At 40.2% G+C, this 24,916-nt stretch overlaps 1 protein-coding gene across 1 annotated transcript in view; it reads right to left on the reverse strand.

Annotated features, from left to right (window-relative positions):
* adcy3a (adenylate cyclase 3a) overlaps positions 1–24,916 on the reverse strand; it is a 35,304-nt gene that overhangs the window by 7,624 nt on the left and 2,764 nt on the right. Inside the window, exons 3-16 of the mRNA XM_071526467.1 lie at positions 22,151–22,300; positions 18,034–18,164; positions 16,654–16,765; positions 14,988–15,115; positions 12,694–12,852; positions 9,998–10,163; positions 9,100–9,219; positions 7,847–7,989; positions 6,245–6,406; positions 5,801–5,888; positions 3,330–3,446; positions 1,729–2,036; positions 327–408; positions 31–189 (exon numbers count right to left, since the gene is read on the reverse strand). Coding sequence (XP_071382568.1) covers positions 31–189; positions 327–408; positions 1,729–2,036; positions 3,330–3,446; positions 5,801–5,888; positions 6,245–6,406; positions 7,847–7,989; positions 9,100–9,219; positions 9,998–10,163; positions 12,694–12,852; positions 14,988–15,115; positions 16,654–16,765; positions 18,034–18,164; positions 22,151–22,300 — 2,025 coding nt within the window. The remainder of the gene's footprint in view (positions 1–30; positions 190–326; positions 409–1,728; positions 2,037–3,329; positions 3,447–5,800; positions 5,889–6,244; positions 6,407–7,846; positions 7,990–9,099; positions 9,220–9,997; positions 10,164–12,693; positions 12,853–14,987; positions 15,116–16,653; positions 16,766–18,033; positions 18,165–22,150; positions 22,301–24,916) is intronic.

A 24,916-nucleotide genomic window follows, 5' to 3' on the forward strand; every position in this document is an offset into this window, starting at 1 on the left:
GTGGCGTCTGCGGACGTTCGCCCGTCTTACCTCATCCCTCTTCTTGGAACCCAGGAAGTGACGCGCGACATGTTCGGGCAGCATGTTGGTCACCAGTGCCTCGTTCCAGCGCCTCATTTCATACACTTTCTCTTTCTGCTCATGCACCTCGATCTTCCATAGGAACAGGGTTCGCGCTAGCTTCTCCACCTGCAGCCACAAGAGAAGGGATTGCAGACCAATATGGGTTTTTGAAGGCTGCTACAGATACTGGAAAGTGTGAATCGAAGCAGCCGATGGCTCATATTTTGTGCCGATATTAAATATATCCAACCACGCTTTCTTACATGGCGGGAGAAGTAATAGAAGCTGATCATCATGATGAAGATCATGATTGTCATCGTGAACTTGGAGGGCACAAGGGATATCCTGCAAACAAGACGATTGACAACAGCTTCAGTGACAAAATTCCTGTTTGAAACGCAAATTTAAATAGCATGTTCCTCTTACGCCCCAGTTTTTTAAACCTTTAACTAGCTGGGTTTCCATCCAAGTATTCTTATGAAAATTATAATATTGAATTAGAAAGGGTTACGAAATTCTATGGGAACGGATTTGATGAATAAATAACGATTCATTCAATGTTTCATTGCCATTTTATATTACCACCTTTTTAGATTAGCAGAGGCACCTCTAAATTAGTTAGGTTAGGATTTTCCTTCTGTTTTCTGCTTGTTATTGCATTACATTATGATGGTTCATATGTTTTGCTCTAGTCATGTGATATTCAAGTTGTTCTGATTAAGCTCTAGGCACTGTACAAGGTCTTTGACCTGACAGATAAGTGTACTATGGAGCTTTGTACAATTTTTGTGTGCACATATGTGTATATATGGTGTATTTTCTGGGGACTATATTGTGCACTTTTACTATGCATTATATTTTTTACTATGTGCTGAGCATATTTTTCTCCCCTCTATATGCTATAAAGTATGACATTTATTTACCTGATGATTCTGTTATGGCATATTTAGGTGGTTTAGTATATATTGTACATATTTATTATACTTACAGGGTTCATTGCACATATTCTTTGTACTTACAGGGCTCACTATTTTATGTATTTCTTTTTCTTTTTGGTTCACCATTTTGTAATCACATGACCTGTCAGGTGACCCCTGGAGACGGGTATTTGTAAGACGTGTCTCTGCATTTATTTCATGTCTGAAGAAGGGCTTGTGCCTGAAACGTCACACGGTGGTATACCAATATATCTTCATGGGAGCATTATCTAGTGTGCGGACTCTATTTTTCAGTTTTTCACATGAATAAATAATGACACACCAGTTCAAAAGGTGGCTTTGGACATTCTGAAATGTTTATAAAATATCTGTCGACCACCACCTCCCAGGAATGCCATATCTACTGTCATCCCCATGTATAAAGGTGTGCAGTTCTTTGTTTTCATCTTTGGACAGGATAAAATATGGCCAATATTAGCTGACACCAAACAACAATAACAACTCAAACCCAATGCTAATCAGTTTCCATGATTTCTGGTACATGTGTGTTTTACTCTAATGTCCAGGAAGCCTTTATATTTGCTTCGACCCAGTTGATGGAATCGCAGCTGATTCAGATATTAGTTCTTTCGCGACATTTCAAAAGTTTGCTCCAAACTGACAGCTGGCCTGACGGATGGATGGAAACACAGCTACTTCACGCAGACCACACTAGCGTCCCTCTCACCTGTAGTCTTGGAAGCGGACTATGTCGTAGCGGTCGAAGATGTCCCTCCAGCTGTAGATGTTGACAATGCCGGTCGCCAGCGTGATGAGCAGCATCAGCGTGAGCTTGACCATGTGACTGACCTGGACCAGCATGGTGGTGGCCATGAGGGCCAGCACGGCGATGTAGCTGTAGTACTTGGGGTTCTCCACGCAGCCCTCCGGGCCGAACGAGGTGGAGGAGGACGAGGAGGACGAGGCGGAGGAGGAGGGGGAGGAAGGAGACGCCGTGGTGCCGCCTGAGTCCGGGACTCGAGGCAGACAGCTCAGCTAGATGGGGGAGAGAGGAAGGTTATACAGCGTTGCTGTTACATCCCCAAAACTGGCATTGGCGTCCTCTCTTTCTTCAAAAATCTGGATAAGTCAGCTCCCTGTCCTGTGAGGATGAGGACACCAAAACGTGTTGGTGTCCAGTTTTCTTGTCAGTCTTTCACTGGATATAATCAATGCAGTGCAAATACCCAGAGAAAGTCAACTTGTGTACCATGTCTCATCAAAGAAGTGGGAATACTTCAACCTGAGAAAGTCAACTTTTGTACCATTTCTCATCCAGGGTTCTTGCACCGTTTTAACGTCAAATTCAATGCTTTTTAAGACCTCAACAAATATAATTTAAGACCCAAAAAATGCCGAAACAATTTCTTTGATAGAAAAGAGACAATTTATTGAGTCCTACTTTGGAAAAACAAAACTTAACTTTTCCTTTCTTTTGTTCAGTGCTGAGAACACTGTCAATTCAAACTTTTCCATTCAAACCATTAACCAATCAGAGAACAGTTCAAGCATATTAATAAGCTTAATAATAAAAGTCCTAAAACAGCCTGTCCCAAGCCAAAAAGTAACAACAAATAACAACAACAACGGTTGTGAGAGAGAGAGAGAGAGAGAGAGAGAGAGAGAGAGAGAGAGAGAGAGAGAGAGAGAGACCCATTGATAACTTAATTGTGATAATAATGACGGCTGCTCTGCCTCAACTCTCGGTGATTTACGAAGTTTTCTGATGGACAGATAACTGCTAACTGCCATTAGCTGGTTAGCTCAGTTAGCCGTGCAGCTAGCGGTCCTATTAGCTGAATCTGCCCTTAGTATGCGATTTCATTGAAATTATGACAAAACGTAAAACTTCTATCAATGGCGGAGTCTCTCATTGTCTCATACCAAGTTAATCAAACAAATACATGCTATTAGACGTTTTACGGTGGGCCACTGTGCGCGACAATTTTCCCATCAGCCTTAAACGCACCATCTGCAAATTTAATACCTACAGCAAATTTACGGTAAATTTAAGACAATTTATGACCTTAATTTCCCTGATTTTATTTTAAGACCTTTTAAGACTTTTTAAGTGGGAATACCTCAACAATAGTAAGGGCTTATTTTCTTTTGGTAAGGAGACAAGGAAGACAGTAAGTGGGTAGGTTATATAATCCTAGAGCAACACATGAAAGAATACCATCATTCTTAGGACATCACGCACTACATCACCGTATCAAGACCCTACAAGACCCCCCCCCCCCCCTCTTCATCCCACTTGGCTCTGAGGAAAGGCGGAGGTTCGCTCACCATGTCCACAATATCCGCCATGGTGAGGATGAAGATGGCTGCCATGGCCCAGGTGTTGCGAGCCCAGCGGGTGTGGTCGATCCAGGTGGAGAAAGACACCAGCTTCTTGGGAAAGACCTAACACAAACATACCGTATGTCAGGGAGAGCTCCTTTAGACATTTGACTTTTTTGGAAGAGCTATGTGCAGACAGGCAATTCAAATCCGATTTTATCTGCAAATCTGACCAGAAAAAAAAACAATTCAATGTGACTCAGTCTGATCACTCCAATTGGATTTCAAGTGTTTTTTCCCCCCATCACTCCCCACCCAAACTTGCAGGCACCTATAGAAATAAAAGTATATAATATGGCAGGTAATAACCACCCCCATTGTGGACACCTAATGTGACGAATGCATCATTATTTTTATTGAAATGTGCACAGTTACTTTGTCATGCTAGTACCCTCAACTCTTCCCTGCAGGGTCAGATTTTCATATGTAAACTCAAAATCGCTATTCAATTTTCTCAGTGTTGCCCCTTTTGAATTTCACACCTCGGCTTTTCAATTTAATTTGAAATCATGTGTTCCCTGAATAATACATATTAAAATTCTTCTTGTCAAGACTGCTATTTGTTTATTTTGTTATTTATTTATATGAGATATTACCTGGTTAAATAAAGGTTAAATAATGTCTAAACCAGTGATTCTCAACCTTTTTCATATCAAGGACCCCTAATTTAGTCCACATTACAGCCACGGACCCCGATTTGATGAGATTTTGTCTCTCGGATCCAAATCTGAGAATATTTTTATTGTCAGATATGATTTTGTCCAGAATCCCATGACTATCTGTATTGTAGGTAGAGAGATAACAGAGAAACTATGATCTAAACAGTCATTCTTCTACATTCTCTAATTGTGTTAACTTCTGGTAAATGAAATAATGCTGAAGTTTAACAATTCATCAATTTGCTGGGGACCCCCTGGAAGCCCCTCAAGGACCCCTGGTGGTCCCCGGACCCCACGTTGAGAACCACTGGTCTAAACGCACAAATCTGATCTGGTCACTCGCAGTTTACAATGTGCACAGTCAGCCTTGAAGATTAGATTTAAAAAAAAACAAATCAGATTTGCCTGCAGTCTGAATGTATAGATGCTCTGTCTTCACATGCACGTGACTGCATTCATGTGCACATGTGCTTCTGTTAACGCACTGTGTTGTGTTCCATCAGATTGGTGCTGTAGACTTGTGACATTGTGACAGTTAATATTGATGGGAACTGAAGTGCCCTTGAGCGTTATTTACAGTGAGTCTGCATTTTCGCAGCACATCTGACTGCCTGTGTGTGTGTGTGTGTGTGTGTGTGTGTGTGTGACTATCCATCCAGCTGACTGTCTATGGGTGAGTGTGAGTGTACTGCACAGGGGGTGATAAGCCTGGGGATGGGTGCTGCCTGTTAGGGTGACGGTACCAGTCAATATTGGGTTAGCTGGCTGCATAACTCTAGATGTCAATAACTTTGAATTTCCATGACCTGGTTGACAAGGTTGGATGAAAAGTGCTGGACCATGCCGAACAAGCATGTACTTCACCACACCTTACATAACAGGGATGCATTGTGTCATCATTACATCTGAAATACTGGTGTGTGGTTAGCATGAACACACCAAACATCTCATGCACCGCCACACCATAGCACGCCAAATCCTAGGATTATTTAGATGTTTATAATAGCAGTGTTTTTTGCAAGACTATCAGGGTGCCTGCAGGTCCTGAAAAGGTCTTGAATACAGATAAATAAAGAATTTTAAGTCTTAAATGCAGTTGTGAGACCACTGCAAAATTATCAGTTTTTCTGGTTTTACTATTTATAGGTATGTGTTTGAGTAAAATGAACATTTTTGTTTTATTCTATAAAACTACTGACAACATTTCTCCCAAATTCCGAATAAAAATATTGTCATTTAGAGCATTTATTGGCAGAAAATGACGACTGGTCAAAATAACAAAAAAGATGCAGTGTTTTCAGACCTCGAATAACGCAAAGAAAACAAGTTCATATTAAATAGCATTAAATACAATAATCCAATTTTTTTTCTGTCTCTAGATAGTCAAACATAGGATCGCAATAAGTATTTTCTTATTAAAATCCAGTAAAGCCTCAAGTTCAAAGAAGAGCCAGGCTGAGGTTTGCAAAAGACCATAAGGAGTTTATAGAATAAAACAAAAATGTTCATTTTACTCATTCTACTCACATACCTATAAATAGTAAAACCAGAGAAACTGATAATTTTGCAGTGGTCTCTTAATTTTTTCCAGAGCTGTATATTCTGTTACAGCTACAGTTGTTTCCATTTTCACATCTGATCTTTTCAGTCCCCGTGAGCGTCCTGGGGTTAAGACAACAGAGGTTGGTTGTGAGACAGTGGTGTGTGTGTGTATGTGTATGTGTGTGTGTGTGCGTGTGTGTGTGCGCGGTAACTCACTCTGGGGAAGATGGCGGCCAGAGAGCAGACTGTCAGGATGAGCAGCAGGACTTCTCCCACAGCGAGGGTGATGTAGTTTGCGATCAGCCTGTTCCACAACACAGGAAGGCAGCGGGAAAGATGATAAAAGACAAGAATTTTAAAGAGTAACTAAACCCCACCTAAATCTGTGGTGGTCATCTGCTATTGGCTGGTCTCTGTGCCCTGTGATGTCACCCTCTAAAGAGTACAACAGGTGGTGACATCACCTGGCACAAAGACCAGCCAATAGGAGAAGGCCAGTTCAGCACCCTACTTTTCACCATTGGGTGTCAGGCTTCACCACAGATTTGGGTTTGGGGTTTAGTTACTCTTTAAGAAAGTACTGACAGGAATCAGCAAGACCAGATTCTATACAGTCACATGTGCACCAGTGACGTGCAGACCTGGCCCTCGTGAACTCACCGAGGGTCTATGAGCGCCTCCATGGCCGCGGTGAAGAGGAGGACCACGCAGGAGCAGCTGAAGGCGGCGCCGCTCTGCTTCTCCTTCTCCACCGAGTAGCGGGTCTCCAGGTCCGGGTCCACAAACCTCAGGGAGAGCCGGTTGGTGTGTTTCCCCTTCAGGCTGACGAGACAGAGGGCGAGTAGAGTGGATGGAGTCACTTTTAACTCTTTTTAACTTCTTAACATCTTAATGTCTCCGAATAACTTTTTCTGTTCACTTAGTACATTCTTTTAATCTTCTTACAGCATATTTAAACCAAATGTCCTTTAAATATCATGTTGTGCATGGCTTCTCTGGTTTCTGTATATGTATGGTTTAGTTCCTTCCCCTGATTACAATTGTACTGCTTGCTCTTACCTTTGTTTTATTCTTTTGTTCCTTTTCTGTATCCAATGTTTTACTGTTTTTTATTTTTTATTTTATTTTTTCTAATTATTTTATTGTAAAGCACCTTGTAACCTTGTTAAGAAAGGTGCTATATAAATAAAGATTATTATTAAACTCACAACCTCAGCAGTCGAATAAAATGTGAAATAATACAGAAGAACAAACTTCAGGTTTTTTTTGTATGTATGCAATTTTAAAGCATGATTTACCGTGTTAACTGTTCATTACATTACTTATACTGAGCCAGTGTATATTAATAATATAGTATATATTAATAATAAAATATGAAATATGCAACAAAACACAGAATTATCAACACTGGGCTAGTAATAATTTGTTAGGGCTAGTAGAAATTTCTCTCTACTAGCCCAGTGGGCTAGCACCCAAAATATGCACCTTTAACATTGGTTTGATATCATTAAAGGTTAATATCACAAAATCATTGCCACATTAAGACATTAGTGTAATTGGTAACATTTTACAATAAGGATCACTAAGTTAAGGCTTAGTTAATGCTTAATAAGCATTAACTAACCCTTAATTAACAGTTAACTAATGTGTCTGGTAATCATTTACTAATGGTGTTTATGTTAACTAAGGTATTAATTTATACATTATTTAATAGTCATCTTTATAAACTATTAAATAATGTATAAATTAATACCTTAGTTAACATGAACACCATTAGTATATTACACATTAGTTAACTGTTAATTAAGGTTATTTAATGTTTATTAAGCATTAACTAACCCTTATTAAGCATTAACTAACCCTTAACTTAGTGACCCTTATTGTAAAGTGTTACTGCATAATTATGGTAAACACACAAGACCACTGCCAAGAAATGCCACCTGGTCAGATTTTACATGAAAAGGGGTTGCTTTATGGCACAAAACAGGAAGAGGGTGCTGGTGGGGGGAGTGAGTGACAGGGTTTATGGGAAATGTAGTCTTAATTTTGAGAAACACTAGCACCAACAATACCACTGGTGTGAGATAGAGCCTACCAATCGTCTCCACCGTGGACTCATTTGTTTACCGTAATTATACCAAGGTATCCACATTAATTGGACGATGATATACTTGTTGTTTAAAAATGACACGCACAGCACCTTTAAACTCAAAACTAAGAGGGAGCGCTTCACGGTTCTTCACATGGACGGTCTTTACTTACGCTTGCACCGTCTCCCGCTCCAGCAGAGCCTCGTTGAGGAGTTTGTTGAGCTCCTGCTCGTTCTCCTGGGCGTCGATCACCCGCTCAGCCAGGTCCCGCAGCCGCAGCCGCCGCCGAGGGTTAGGGAACGACGGATTCACGACCTGGACGTCCCAACAAGAGGAAGGTGGATTTCCAGATTTGTTGCATTTTTTTTTTTTTCCGATATGTTTTTACATTAAATTCGAATTAACAGAGGTGGAGACTCAAGTCACAATTTGAATTGCTTGAGATTTGACTCGATGCATGAAGAGAAGACTTGAGACTTGACTTGGGACATGACTTGACTTTGACTTGAAAAGGTTTCTAAAGTCTTGACTTGAGATCTTGTGTTTGTGTAAATCAGTGATTCTCAACCTTTTTCATATCAAGGACCCCTAATTTAGTCCACAATAGGGCCAAGGACCCCCATTTGATGAGATGTTGTCTCTCGGACCCAAATCTGACGATATCTTTTATTGCTAGATATGATTTTGTCCAGAATTCCATGACTATCTGTATTGTAGGTAGAGAGATAACAGTGAAACTTTGATCAAAATAGTCATTCTTCTACATTCTCTAATTGTGTTAACTTCTTGTAAATGAAATAACGGTGAAGTTTAACAATTCATCAATTTGCTGGGGACCCCCGGGAACCCCCTCAAGGACCCCTGGTGGTCCCCGGACCCCTCGTTGAGAACCACTGGTGTAAATGACTTTGATTGAAAGTGATGAGATTTGTTCCAGCAGTTTTCTGAATTTGGATGGAATGATTGAATTTATTGAAGTTGAAACTGATTATAGAAATCAAACTCATGATGCTCTTACCAAGTTTTTATCCTATTAAAACCATATTGCATTGAAAAGTCCTAGATATTTAGTTTTCTTTAACTTATTAAATTGATACTGGACTCTTGATTTGTTCTGACTTGACTTGGTGTTCTACATTTAGACTTGAGACTTGATGTTAATGACATGGACTTGACTTGGACTTGACTTGGTGCTCTACATTTAGACTTGAGACTTGATGTTAATGACATGGACTTGACTTGGACTTGACTTGGACTTGACTTGGTGTTCTACATTTAGACTTGAGACTTGACTTTAATGAAATGGACTTGGCTTGGACTTAACTCGGTGATCTACATTTAGACTTGGGACTTGACTTGAGACTTGTGCAAAGCTGACTTGGTCACACCTCGGCTAATTAACCAATGACGGCAGGCCTCGGTTACCCTGGTGTCCAGCTCCTCGGGTTCCTCCGGCGTGGTGCAAGCTGTGTTAACACTCCCATTGCACTCTGTAGTGTTGATTAACAGTGGCGAGTTTCCATTGGAAGAGGTTACAGACAGCTTCTAATGGGAAACAAGGAGTCGGGAAGTAATGAGGGATTACTGTGAAAGTCTGCAATTGAAAGGTCACTTCATGAAAGATTTAATGAAGGACTTAATTTATTATCACTCGGTTTCTTTAATGGAGCGTTTTTGCAGGAAACAATTACACTTGAGCACAGATATTATGAGTGAGATAGATGTTTAACTATGGTAGGTTTTTAACAGTGTGGCATGTTTTCATTCCTGATGGGAGATGACCATTTTCTGGGAAGGGATCTGGAGTAACATTCACACTTGGCTTTGACTAATAGGCTGGGTCAATTTTCAAAAGATCTTAACCCCGAAGGCAAATCATGTTAATTTATGGCATATATGGTTTTTAGGGGTATTGACGAATTATTCATCACTGAAGACGACCATTTTCGCAATATATATGAGTTTCAAGCAGTTTCTTCACATTTTATCTCAAATCTGAATATGGCATTGGATTCCCCATATATGAAAACCAACAAAAGCACATTTCATTCAAGTTTCTACCTTGTTTTGTCTTGGATTTCTCAATTTTGAGGCATTATCGGCCATTTTTTGAGCTGGGCATACAGCAGATTTGAATTCAGCACCCCTCAATACCCCTAAAAACCATATATTTTCAGAAATTCGGCCTAGTCTATAACTAGAAATATCCAAACGCAATTTAAATATACATAACAAGTTTTACAAATAGGGTTAGAGTATCACGTCCCAGTATTTCCCTGCGCACCACCCGGCTGAAACGGGATCTCATTTGCATATGACTCACCACCCCGTTGATGCCGTTCTTGCCCACGGGTCCTTTGGGCACGACCACCAGGAAGGTCTCGATGCCCCGCTCCTTCAGGTAGTCGCAGCGGTCGCCTCCGTTCCCCGGCTCCACGTCGAACTCCCCGTGCAGGCACTCCATGGTGCTCTGGGAGATGTGCACGCGACTGAGCGGCGGGGGGGGGGGGCGGGGGGGGGGTCATGCGGAGAGGTCAAAGGTCAGGCAAGTTATTGGCCCTACCGACTTGCCGGGGAAGAGGGAGGATTCTGCAGGATTTTACGGAGCGGCGCAAACCGTTCCGACAGAGCGGCTCCCTTATTTGATTCGAGCCTATTTCTAAAGGATAGTGGTTTCTGCTTTATTCACGGTACAGTCCCTGCTTCCAGAGAAACAGGGAAATAAGGAGGGACTGTCTGAATGTGTGTGTTATTGTGCGAGTGTGGTGTGATGGTGCTGAAAAATAGCATGCTGTATGAACTCAAGTCTAATTTCCCTGACTGACTCTAAATTTAGAGTTTAGGCAGTGGTGGAAGAAGTACTCAGATCTTTGACTTAAGTAAAAGTAGAAATACCACAGTATAAAAATACTCTGTTACAAGTAAAAGTCCTGCATTCAAAATGTTACTTAAGTAAAAGTACAAAAGTATTACCATCAAAATATACTTAAAGCAACAAAAGTAAAAGTACTCATTATGCAGAATGGCCCATTTCAGAATAATACAGTATATATTATATTATTGAATTATAATTATTGATGCATTCATGTGTAAGCATCACTTTAATGTTGCAGCTGGAAAAGGTGGGGCTGATTTCCACTACTTTATATACTGCTGGGTAGCTTACAGTAATCTATAATAATACATCACAATTTATTAGTTGATTATATTTTGTATTAATAATCTGAATCTGCAAAGTAACTAGTAACTTAAGTTATCAAATAAAGGTAGTGGAGTAAAAAGTACAATATTTCCCTCTGAAATGTAGTGGAGTAGAAGTATAAAGTAGCATGAAATGGAAATACTCAAGTAAAGTACAAGTACCTCAAAATTGTACAGTATTCAAGTAAATGTACTTAGTTACTTTTCACCTCTGAGTTTAGGCATTTAGCTGATGCTCTTATTCAATCCAAAAAAAATACAAGGAGTGCAAAGAGGCCTTATAATATAGAGTGGATACCTTAGGTTGTGGAAGCAAATTTCCCATTCATTTTTCCCATAGGAATTTTGATTATTGTAGACTTGGCATCAGCTATCAGGTTGAGGAAATCACTATGTTCCTGCAGAAGCCATCAGTCAATCTGATTTAGTCCATCTGTTTTATTCCAGAGTTCCCGGTTCAAATACTACATTACCCACAAGCTTTAGCGGGCGCTCACCAATCGGAGAGGTCGCTGTTACCATGGAAACGTTACCCGCTCCAAAGTCGCACATGGCTGGTAGCCAGACCAGACCGGAGCGAAGGAACATATCACTCGTGCATGTTTTTACTGTCAGACATGATGAAATCATTACAGATCAGTAATCATATCATTAGATTATTTACTATCACGGTTGAAAATGAGGGAATTAAAGCAGACCTTGTGGCCTTCTTCACGCTATTGGCTAGACGACTGACTCCTCTCCTCCATCCCATGAGGCTTGGATCAGAGATGTTCTTCATTTTAGTAAATTAGAAAAGATTCAATACACACTGCATGGGTCTACGGATACATTTTTCAAAATATGGCTACCCCTCTTTGACCCTATAGAGACATTGCAGTTCCAGAGTGTACCTCAGTGAAGCTGGCTGTTGGTTATTTTTTATTATTTTTCCTTTTAATCTGGCTCCTTACTCGATACTGATCTGTAACACTAACAGTAATTACTTTGCAATTTACCATGAAGACTGTGTTTTTTGTTTGTTAGTTTTTGTATTTTATATACATATATTTGTCTTGTTTGTAACTACTGTTTTTGCCATATACAGTACTGTGCAAAAGTCTTAGGCACATGTAAGAGAAAAAAAGTAAAGTGAAGATTCTTTCAAAAATAATTCAATGAGAAGTTTCTAAATATCAAAAAATGTACTATAAAGAGCAGTCTACTGACACACTAATGCAGAAAAAAACTGAATAAACATCTAAGACAATTTATATAAACACTCTTGGGTGCCTAAGACTTTTGCACAGTACTGTACATAATGTTTATATGCCATTATTTTTTTTTTGTATGTATGTTTAAAAAAGCATGTTGAAACAATTTGAGAAACTACTGTTTACAATGTGGAAAAACACCAACAAAAAGAGTTTTGAGAAAAAAAAAAACAAAAAAACAAAACGGTTGAAAATGAGGGAATCCATGACATCACTTGCAATGCTATATGATGAGTAGCTCATTCCCTCTTAAAAAAGTGTTATGTTCACAGTCTTGTACCCTCACCTTTTTTTGTTTTTCATATATATATTTTTTCGGAATCTATTGTTATAAGCTTATGATTCAATTGGTAGCTGGTTGGTTTGGTTCAAATCTTAAAACGGTTTATATTGGGATTTATTCAAATGCCTGTGGAGAAAATGAATGGGACATTGACTGGCAGAACCAACTGAAATAGGGGGCGGGCGCATTTCATTTCAAAATTACTTTTTTTTTTTTTTTAACTTAAGTAAAAGTTCTGGAAATAGCGCATCAGAATAGAGTGGACGTGTGTTGAGTCATTACCCAGGTATTCCTCCGGCCTCCATCTTGTTGGCCACGGTGACGTCGGTGGACCAGACGTCGTACTGCCAGCGTTTCTGGCCCAGGACCCCCCCCAGGACGGTGCCGCTGTGCACCCCGACCCGCATGTCCACGTCCGTCTGGGTTTTCTCTCGGACGTACCTGCGGGCGGTTCACAGAGCGACCGAGTCACATAAAAACAAATCAGGGTTCCTGTACCTTTATCCAACCATTTTCCAGGGTTAGACTGATATATGGGGTCGATATTCAATCAATTAATCAATCAAAATGTATTTATATAGCACCTTTCAAACAAATCAAATGCAATTCATAGTGCTTTACAAGTGATTGACAAAACGTAGGATGTTAAAAATGGATTTAGAGATTAATGCGCACCCAAACAACCAAAACCCCCCAAAAAAACAAAAAAAAAGTTAACTAAATAAGACAACAATAAAAGATGGGTAGTTAAGATAATAAAAGATAAACAAGAAAAGATAATACAAGCAATAAAAATAACATTAAAAACAAAATTATGAAATAGTACACAAAATAAATTGATTATAGTAAAACAGTAAAATGTTAATAAAATAAAAATGAATAAAATAAATAATAATGATCAACAGTGAAATGTTGATAAAACAAAATAGAAAAACATGTTGACCTTTTATTAAAAATCGAATATGCTTTAGTCAGCGTCATCCTCCATCCCACCATTAGACGATTTCTGTTTTTAGGCATAACTGTTATGCTGGTGGGAAAGTCTAACATGTGGGACTTCAAAGTCAGCTGCTAAACACTGCTGCAGTCATGTGCTTCTTTCTTGAAATCCAGTGGTGGAAATTAACTAAGTACATTTACTCAAGTACTGTACTTAAGTACAATTTTGAGGTACTTGTACTTTACTTGAGTATTTCCATTTTATGCTACTTTGTACTCCACTACATTTTAGAGGGAAATATTGTACTTTTTACTCCATTACATTTATTTCACAGCTATAGTTACTAGTTACTTTTCAGATCAATATTTTATATTTAAAACATTGGATCATCTTTCTAAAATAACTATAAAATAGCATTGTTATAGATTAGACTACCCAAAAGTATAGCTAAATTGTTAAGATTAGCTTCACGTTGACAACTTTAAAATGCTGCTTACATGTACATGTATGTCAATAAATCAGTACTAATATTCCAATAATTTATGAAAAATATAACTCTCTAAATGGGGACAGTATGTATAATGAGTATTTACTTTGATACTCTAAGTACATTTTGCTGCCAATACTTATGTACTTTTACTTAAGTAAGATTTTGAATGCAGGACTTTTACTTGTAATGGAGTATCTTTACATTGTTGTATTGCTACTTTTACTTAAGTAAAAGATCTCAGTACTTCTTCCACCACTGTTGAAATCAAATCCGTAAGACAAATGATAAACCACCAGAGGCTGCAGCTCTGCAAGCTGGAGAATCGCTCAGCATCGGCAGAGGTTTGCACTCAACTGAGTTCTATTTGCTTCTATTAGCCTATGGGAAGCCCTTAACTTGAATTCATTCTAACGAGACATTTTCATTGGATTCCACACAGGTATGAATGAATAAACTAATAGTCTTTTTTATCTTCATTATCCTAAGTTTCAAAGAGAGTTTTAGTGTCCCATGGTCTAAATGCTGTTTCAGAGGCTTTTCCACTCTGGCAATACAATTCTGTGGGAAACGCTGAATACTTTTGGCATGAAAATGGTCAAATTGTGCATTGATATTATGCATAATATTGGCTACTGGGCAGCTTCAATCTTATTCATGCACCCTCCTCCTCCCTTTTTCTCCCTCTTCCTCCTCTCTCTCTTAATTGTCTCCTCCCTCCTTACTAAGGTAAGACCTATATGGGTTTTTATACCAATGCCAGAATTTTTTGGACCATTTCCATACCAAAATAAAAATCCACACACTCACAAGTATTCAGTGTTTCCCCCAGAATTTAATTCTTGTCAGGGTGGAAAAGCCTCTGAAACAGCATTTAAACCATCATGGGACACTAAAACTCTCCACTGAAACCCAGAATAGTAATAATAAAACATATTCATGTGTACTTGTGTGGAGTCAGACCCAAATGTTGCATCAGAATCAATTCAGGTTAAGGGCTTCCCATAGACAACCAGTGTAGTATTGATCAATTCTACAACAAATATGTAATCAATCAAATGCATCAGATCCATCATATCAGAGGTGGGTGACACTGACCGGACCGGATCTGATTTCTAACCCTTCCGACCGCCTCGTTCCCCTACTCACGAGATGGCCTCCACCATGGCCAGGCCCATCATGATGGAGCTGGCAGCGTGGTCCTCCCTGTAGTCCGGCAGCCCGCAGATACAGTAGTAGCAGTCTCCTAGGATCTTGATCCTCAGCTGGTGATATTTCTAACAAGACAGAAAAACATTATGTCACAAAGACAGACTCGAGTTTTTAGGACTTTTCCTGCTGCTATCAAGTCAAGTGACATCAAGCAGATTTATTGTCATGCAACCATATACAGTGCACAGTATATGGGTAACACTTTACAATAAGGGTCAGTAAGTTAAGGGTTAGTTAATGCTTAATAAGGGTTAGTTAATGCTTAATAAGCTCTTAACTAACCCTTAATTAACAGTTAACTAAGGTATTAATTTATACATTATTTAATAGTCATCTTTATAAGCTATTAAATAATGTATAAATTAATACCTTAGTTAACATGAACACCATTAGTAAATTACATATTAGTTAACTGTTAATTAAGGGTTAGTTAATGCTTATTAAGCATTAACTAACACTTAACTTAGTGACCCTTATTGTACAGTAAGGCTGGGTATTGGCAAGGACCTCACGATACGATACGCATCACGATACATGGGTCACGATACGATTGTTTCACGATACATTGCGATACGATACATCTTGCAATACATTGCAATACTCTACATAATTTACTGAAAATTTAAAAATAGAGCTGAAAATACAACTTGCTGTGTACCACCTGGGTAGTCTAATATGTACATCACATATTGATAACTCAGCAGGCAAATTGAGTCAAAACTATTTAATTCAAAGGGATTTGAGGGAAATTTAAATCAGTTTAAAACATGAATCATTTTTTTTTATGTATCGATACGAGGGGCTGGAAAATCGATACAGTATCATGGAAAAAAATATTGCAATACTCAGCTGTATCGATTTTTTTGCACAGCCCTATTGTAAAGTGTTACTGACGAATGAAATGTTGTTCCTCGGGACCACAGTGCAACAGGACAATACAATACAATACAATACAATACAATACAATACAATACAATACAATACAATACAATACAATACAAAAACTCTATCTCAAGGCTACAATTCACTATGTAACAGTTAAATTACATTTAGACTATGTTTAATGCAGTTGACATGAGAATGTAAACACAATATAATAATTACAATATGCTACAATATATAATATAATATATATACACAATATATACCATGTAATACAACATAACATAATATAACATAATATGCTATAACATGCCATAATATACCATATATAACATACTATAACATAATATAACATCCTACAACATACCATAACATAATATGTTACTATACTGTATTATATATTACAATGCTATACAATAGTATAGTAATAAAATCTATCGACAGTATATGGTATATGTAGTAGGGATATGTAGGTCTCTATAATTGTGTGTGTGCGATGAAGTGACCGCTCATAAGAACGAACAATTAACGGCAAACGACTGAAATGAAAGATGAATGCAAACGCTATAAGGTCCCATCAAAATCGGAATATCTGAAACTTTGCGGTGCGCTTCATGAAACCCATTACGACCGTTTCCACATGTACTGTATGTAACTGGCAGATGTGCGTGTCATGAGGCGGCGCTCATTAGGTGGCGGTGTGGTCAGGCGTGAAACGTACCGCGGCCAGCTTGTCGAAGCGGGCGAACAGCTCATTGAGCAGCTTGACCAGCTCCTGAGCGCTGCAGGAGGAGGACAGCTGGGTGAAGCCCACGATGTCTGCAAACAAAATACTGCGGGACAGAGACAGAGACAGAGACAGAGACAGAGGCAGAGACAGAGACAGAGACAGAGACAGAGACAAAACCACATGAAGGAAATTCAACTTATGAGCGTCTGTTCTTCACGTCTATCCGTTTTGTATAAAGCCAAGGAAGACACACACATTCAGACTGGGATCGGAGTCAATTCATGAATGAACTCAGTTCCAGTTCAAGCGGAGGAATTGGAATTGGGTTTTGAATATGAAAAAAAAAAACCTACAGGAAACAGAAGTGGAGCTTAATTGGAATTTCAGGAAGTTGAATTTAATGCAATGCAATGAAATTCCATGTTTTTTTCCCTACCACATATCTGAGATTACACATAGTGTTATACATTATCAATACTGAATATCATAAAATGTTATGGGTACCTTTCAGGTGGTAACTGATGCAGAACATGTAATCGTAACACATACATTATGATTGAATATATTTGATTTGTTTAACTGTCTCTTATTTGATTCATAATGTTTTATTTAGAATGTTTAGCGCAGTGATTCTCAACCTTTTTCATATCAAGGACCCTAATTTAGTCCACATTAGGGCCACGGACCCCCATTTGATGAGATTTTGTCTCTCAGACCCAAATCTGAGAATATTTTTATTGATAGATATGATTTTGTCCAGAATTCTCATCTGTATTGAGAGATAACAGTGAAACTAATCATTCTTCTACATTCCCTAATTGTGTTAACTTCTTGTAAATGAAATAATGCTGAAGTTTAACAATTCATTCAACTTTCTGGGGACCCCCTGGAACCCCCTCAAGGACCCCTGGTGGTCCCCGGACCCCACGTTGAGAACCACTGGTTTAGTGAGTCAGGCAGCAACCTCTGTTAGAAGTGACATTTCAGGGAAATAAATTCTGTTTCCTGCCTTTTCAATTCAATTCCAATTCTGTTTGCTTAGAGGTGGGTGCAAATCCAGTTCCAACTCCAGGAATTTCATTGGAATGTACCATGCATTCTCAATTCAGTTCATGAATGGCCCCGACCCTGATGCAGATGCAAAAACAACTTAAGGCAGTCCTTCTCTAATTGGGATCATTCCTAGTGGATTACATCATACTGAAATTAAACTCTCTCTCATTTTGCTGGTGACCGATGGAACCCACTCACGGACCCCCTGGAGGTGCCCGGAACCCACTTTGAGAACCACTGCTTTGTTAAACTTACGTGAAACGATAGAATTCTGGTTACACGTACGATGGCAAAATGCAGAAAAGGTTACCAAGTTACCTGACATTTTCGTGCCTGTACATGTACATAGTGTTGAACTGCTGCATCTCCTTCTGACTGGCCTCTTTCTTCATGTCCTGGAGCATCTCATCCGCTATGTGCTTTGGAAGGATGGACAGCAACAAACGCTCCTACGGATGAGAAGGGATACGAAACAGATGTCAGACAAATCTAGAGTGTGCCTGCACTAGGGTTAGACCGATATATCGGTTTGATAATACAGGGGGCCGATATTGGGCTTCTATTAAAAGCTCTAGATCTAGTCATGATGAGATCAGACTGGCTCATAGACAATAAGGACAGACTGTGGATTGGCTCATTCTCTCCCGCAGCACTGTGTTGCTTTCTGAAAATACAGACCGAGTTCTCCAGACGGTTAGAGGTAGGAACCTGCACCCACAGTGAGCCTATTACCCAGGATATACGGTAACGTTGTTTCAAATTGTTAGGCAGTACTAAGGCCGTCACCCGTCCCGTATACCGTATTTCCTCTAATAGTGGCCGGTAGTCAATTAAAAGCCGGGTCTCCGATAATGGCCGGGGCCGTGGTTGACACGAACAAATAAAGGCCGGCCCCAAATACAGGCCGGGGAAAAAAACAAAGGAAAAAACAACGGTGGATACCGGTAAACTCCTGGTGCCTGTTATATAATGTAACTGTAGTTTGTAGTAACATACAAGTGCCACAAGATGGCAGTATGCCACAAGACGGCTCGGCCGGCGGAAGTCTCTGGAGCGTGCTGTCGTCGATTACCGTAGTTATCGGTAATGCATCGCAGTAACAAAAAAACAGCTACCTAACGAACCCCAACAGAAGCAGATCAGAAAACAAAGAGGCTTCGTACTAAAGTATGAGCAAATATACTTATCAAACAGAAGGAATTAGAAATAAAGGCCTGTCTCTAATATAAGCCTGCTTCCAAGGCCTGGTACCCTCTGCAGTTGAGGTAAATAAAGGCCCGGGCCAATATTAGAGGAAATACGGTAATATGGAATCGTCACTCAATGAAGAACAAGATGATGTGTTCCTTAATCAGCCAATATGGACTGCAATTTGCTCTGTATTTCTCTACTTAAGAGACAAAAGTGAGAATGGCAAAGTTATGAATCTACTAAGGAAACCAGTTTCTTTATAAAACATGACCACAGGGTAAATTTGGTAGAAAACACTGGTGCCGGTGTCTCTCTCTCTCCTCTGGGTGTGACGGTGTGTGTGTATGTGTGTGTATTGGCTGTTGCCAGGTTATGGAGTCGCACGTCAACACAAAATGCATTCAGTGTGCACAACTTTCAAAATCCATGTATTCTCAAAATCAACCACCACCAAAACTGTGCATATCTGCGAAACTCTACATAGGCTAGTCTTTGCGAAGCGGTTAAATTCATGGTCAACACCTATGCAAAAAGTTGACAGCAGTTTGCTAAATAAAAATATTTGTAATATAGTGAAAATGATAAGAGACAAACAGTGACACACTCATTGGCGACCCCTAATCGAAATTTTATCGAAATTGCAATATGGCCTACTGCAATTTTCAAATCGCAGGAGGCGCAATATTTGTTAAAGGTGAAATGTGTCAAAATACCATTTTAAATGAAATATTGTGGTGCTGCAGAGATGTCCTGGCCTACACATCATATTCTACAGACTTAAGAAAACATCTTTGTTTGGTACAGATCCCCGCAAAAATCACACCATAATCATTTTAATATGTTTTTCAATGAAAATGAGAATAATGATGTAAAAATTATCATTCCCTCTAATATCGCAAATCATATCGCAATTGCAATATCAGTCAAAATAATCGCAATTCGATATTTTTTCAAAATCAGCCCTAGTTTTTTGTGTAACAGTTTTGAAAATGTATTAAGTTTGCCCAATGCTAACGACAAGGCAGTTTCTCACCTTGTATTTGTATCTGCAGCGACTAATTTATGCATGACAAAAATATTTTTGCCGGCAAATATTTTAGTTACAACTAGACTGAGCTAGCAAAGCAAAACAGATGTTCTAAAAAAAAACAGCTCGCCTAACAGATGTGGAATTTATTACGTTTGGGCAATGCTAACGAAACATTTTGGCTAACAGGCTAACAGGTACGGTAGGTTAGCTACCTCCCAGATGTGTTCATTTATTAGTTAATAAATTAGTTAAAGGAATAGTTCACCCAAAAATGAAAATTCTGTCATCATCTACTCCCCCTCATGCCAGTTGAAACACAGGTGAAATTTGTTAGTCCATATAACACACAGGGAGGTTGCCAGCACAACTTGGTAGCAGCCTTCTCCAAAACAACTGAAGTCAATGGGGACCTGTTCTTTAGAGTTCCAAAACAAAAACAGCTAAACAATCACACTGTGAATAGAAAGACCTATACACCATTATTTGTTGCAAATCAATCAGCTGTAGTTAAGATTTGCACTAAATGATGGTGTAAATATACTGTAGGTCTTTTTGGAACTCTGAAGAACTGGTCCCCACTGACTTCAGTTGTTTTGGAGAAGGCTGCTATGGAGTTGTGCTGCAGCCTCCCTGTGTGTTATATGGACAAACTTCACCTGTGTTTCAACTGGCATGAGGGGGAGGAGATGATGACAGAATTTTCATTTTTGGGTGAACTATTCCTTTAATTTGGGTTCATCCAAAATGCTCGAACAGTTTTGGATTTCACTCTTAAGTTTTGGTTTCCCAACCAGTGACCATGCTGACTCCAGAACTGAATTTGGACAAATGGGGAGAATCGACAGTGTCTCAATTAGTGTGGATGGGACGCTCTTCTCTGTTGCAGCCCGACTTTGTGATTTAGTCTGATAGGACAGCTGGATTTTTTACATAAAATATCTGGCCTACTGCAGCTTTAATCATTTAACTAGTTCATCTGACACAAGAGGAATGTGCATTATATGGTCTCCGTGGACCCTCGACCCAAAGGCCTTATTGAAATATGGAGGCAGATCAATAGCACACTGAATAAAAAAGAAGAGAGACAGTGGATGTGTGGTGGAAATGGTTGGCAGTCTTTCTAGAGAGCACTGTTTACAGGGAGCTGAATGGCCTCAAACTGTCAGTCAACATGGCTGCAAAGATCCTGCTCTCAGTGACCCAGTACCGGCAATGTAGAAAACACTAATGCGTCAAACAAAACAAAAAGCCTTGAGTAAACACACACACACACACACACACACACACACACACACACACACACACTTGACTTGCATACACATTAACACACACCTACACACACGTAAACACACATTCGTCTACGTATAAAAGGGGAGGGGGGCAGCATGGCAGGTTTCAATATTCTTATCAAAACCTGACAGAGAGAGAGAGGGAGAGAGAGAGAGAGAGAGAGAGAGAGAGAGAGGCAAAAAACGGGTGAGCGAGTCGGCTCTGTGATTACAGCTGACACCGTCTCAGGAGGGTGGTTGCCATGGTAACCGGCAGCGACCGGATGCTCCTTGATTGGCTGGCGGCCCTCGTCTCCCAGCAGCCCATGCTTCTCCATTAGTATTCTGGGAGTTTATTCCTCTCGTGGTCTTATCAGCCCCTCTTCTTTTTTTTTTTTTCTTTTTTTTTTCTCTCCTCTCTCTCGCCTTCCCCTCTTTCTCAAAACACCTTTGCTCCCTCCTTCCTTCCCTTTTCCTCCATAATCGCCCCTCTGTACTCTCTCTCTCTCTCCCTCTCTCTCTCTCTCTCTCTCCTTCTTCTTGGGTCTTTTTTTTTTTCCTCATTCTCTTGCTCTCTATGGCACGAACCGTCTGTTCCATAAATAGTAGTGATCGAGAATGCCCAATGGCCACAGATGTGAGACAGGAGAAGGGAGGGGAACTGACTGCTGACACAGTGCTAACTCAAACAGACAAACGCCAAACAAACCAACACACACACACACACACACACACATAATACATACACATATTCCAAATAGCAGAAACTGAATCTGTGCCTATTGTACTGGCTGGGTGTGTAGGCCCCCCCCCCCAAAAAAGTGACCTCGCTGATGATGGGGTAACTCAAAAAAACTTTTCCCACTTCAGCACCTCACTTTATTGGTCAGATGTAGAATAAAAAAAACACAAATCAGACATCTCCCCCCCCCCCCCCCTGTCTCACCTGTTGCTGACTCTGCTCCTCCAGGTTGAGTTTGACCTCCAGTGACTGTCTGGCCTCCAGGAAAGCCTTGCGATGCTTGCGGTCGGCCATGTAGTACGACATGACCCCCACAGTGATGGCACACACGTAGATCACAATGTTGGCCAGCAGCTTGACAACAAAAGATGATGCAACAGTTAGGGGTCTCCATAATATTAACACACACACACACACAAATTAAACCTATAGGTGTAAAGCTATATAGTCTTCAATGTTGATGACCTGGTTACATTTCTAGAACAGGGCAAATAAGGAGTAGGGCTGTGCAAAAAATTTATACAGCTGAGCATTGCAATATTTTTTTCCATGATACTGTATCGATTTTCCAGCCCCTTGTATCGATACATTAAAAAAAAGATTCATGTTTTATGTCCTTAAATTTCCCTCAAATCCCTTTGAATTAAATAGTTTTGACTCAATTTGTCCGCTGAGTTATCAATATGTGATGTACATATTAGACTACCCAGGTGGTACACAGCAAGTTGTATTTTCAGCTCTATTTTTTAATTTTCAGTAAATTATGTAGAGTATTGCAATGTATTGCAATATGTATCGTATCGCAATGTATCGTGATACAATCGTATCGTGAGGTCCTTGCCAATACCCAGCCTTAATAAGGAGGAAGAACATAGGTAAAATTTCAAATCTAGATAAGCTTTGAGTGTTCTAGCCTTAATGGACACCTAGGCCTTATCCCATGTTCACACTGTGAGCAACACGATCAACAAGTCACTAGAAGTCCATTCATTTCCTATAGAGCTGAGCGAAGAGGGAAACTCAGCCGGTCAGTTCCCTACCAACGTGATTTCGTTCCATGAAAATAGTTCTGCCCGTGAAAAGCGAGAAATGGATTCAAAGCTTCCAAGTTCTCCACAACTTCTATTTGAAAGACGACAAGAATAAACGTCTCAACTAGAAGGGCACTCGGAGAGCACAGACCTCCGCTAAGGTTCGTGCTGTTATTGCTTGCTCGCGAGTCGGATCCGGATCCGCTCCAAAATTTAATGGGTTCTTCCTTGGCCCGTGCTACACCCTTCCACGAAGTTTCATGAAAATCGGGCCAGTAGTTTTTTCCGTAATCCTGCTGACAGACAAACAGACAAACAAACGGCACCGAAAACATAACCTCCTTGGCGGAGGTAAAAGATGCTCAAAGAACGGTTGCGTCCATTGTTGGGGTCGATGGTACGCTCATCTCAATGCTACCTAACAGCTATGCTAACTCATCAGAATGATCTAACATTATGAAAGGCAATACCAAAGCGACCCATCAACCACGTTACTAGCAGTGTGACCACGGGGGTTAGCTTTGGGATGGCTGTTGACGAGTTAAATTAGAACGGAAGCACCATTCCCCGAACTGTCCCTGCACCGCGATAACATTTCGATCCTCCGATTGCAGATCGAAGCTCAGATTGGGGGGGGGGGGGGGGGGGGGGGGTTTGACCTTTTATCGAGGCGGTTCTCTGGAATAAAAGTAGCCTAATGATGAGGCAGAACGGAGCTTATTGACGACCAAACGCGGCCAGCGAGAGAGCTGTAAACAGTCCGGGAATGTCAATGTCAAACGAGTACACGGCCTTGAACAGAGTGAGCACTCCTGATATGTTGTGTAACGGCGTCTGCGGGCTCAGAGTCTCCTACCGACGTAAGACTTTCAACTTCGATTTGTCTCGCATTTTGCGGTCTTTCCACTGAACATCCCTACGCACGCTCATCAATGATATCCATTCATAGAGGTTCAAAGTTCATAATCAGTCTCGGTCTAAATGTGAAATTTCCCTCAAGGTGCCCATTCATTTGACGGCAAAGGGATTCACTGAATGAAGTTATTATTCTGCATACGCTTTGTGCCCCCTGAAAAATGCAGTCTCATTCTGTGACTTAATACTCGGGCCGAGATTCCACATTTGTCATTCTATCCGTCATTTTTCTTCATGTCAGCCATGCCACCCGTCCCTCAGGAGTGTCCTCCACACCAACCCACACAAATGCCTGTGTCATTCTCCAAATCCATCCTGCTAAGTGAAAGCCCACATCTCTCCTTCCAAATCAGCGACACCCCGCTCCTCCTCCACATAAACACGCTCGCCTATCGTTCTTTCCATCTTCTAATGTCCGCTACCTTTCCGTTCGGTTTCCCCCACTCTCTACCGCTTCCCCAGTAAACCCGCCTCCAGTCAAAACCCCCTACCTATCCGTGTCACCGTCTCTACAATTAGCTGTCCGCAGAGTTGAATTCTCTGTCGGACCCTCTCCACGTATGTGACTCCTTCCTACAGACGCGCCTTGAACTCGATCTGCTACTTCGAAAATCCACCCACCCCACATTTATTTCCATTCGTCCATTGTGTTCCCAAAAATCTCACCTTCCTTTCTAGGCCAAACGCACTCAACATGTCTTGGAGGAATAGTTGAAGGGAAGAAGCGACTCTTGCGGTTCTTGAGGTTCTTACACAATGGCTTCCTCCTTAAGTATATGCAAAACAGATATATGCAAAATTCAGACATTCAGAACTTAAATTTCACAGTTAAAATCAACTTAGATCATCTCAGAAATGGACAACTATGTGTTGAAGTCTATTATTTGTCCCACTGTGCAGATGCTGTTTTGATCTGCACGAACGTGCTTTTGGGCAAATTGTCCATTTCTGAGATGTTCTATGTTGTTTTTAGCAATGAAATTTAACGTTTGAGTGTCTATTTTTCACATCTGTCTGTTTTGTA

The sequence above is a fragment of the Centroberyx affinis genome, unplaced genomic scaffold, assembly GCF_046629955.1.
Source record: "Centroberyx affinis isolate AG114_WGS23_722 - 3 ecotype Tasmania unplaced genomic scaffold, CSIRO-AGI_Caff_v1 ptg001414l_1, whole genome shotgun sequence".
NCBI lineage: Eukaryota > Metazoa > Chordata > Actinopteri > Beryciformes > Berycidae > Centroberyx > Centroberyx affinis.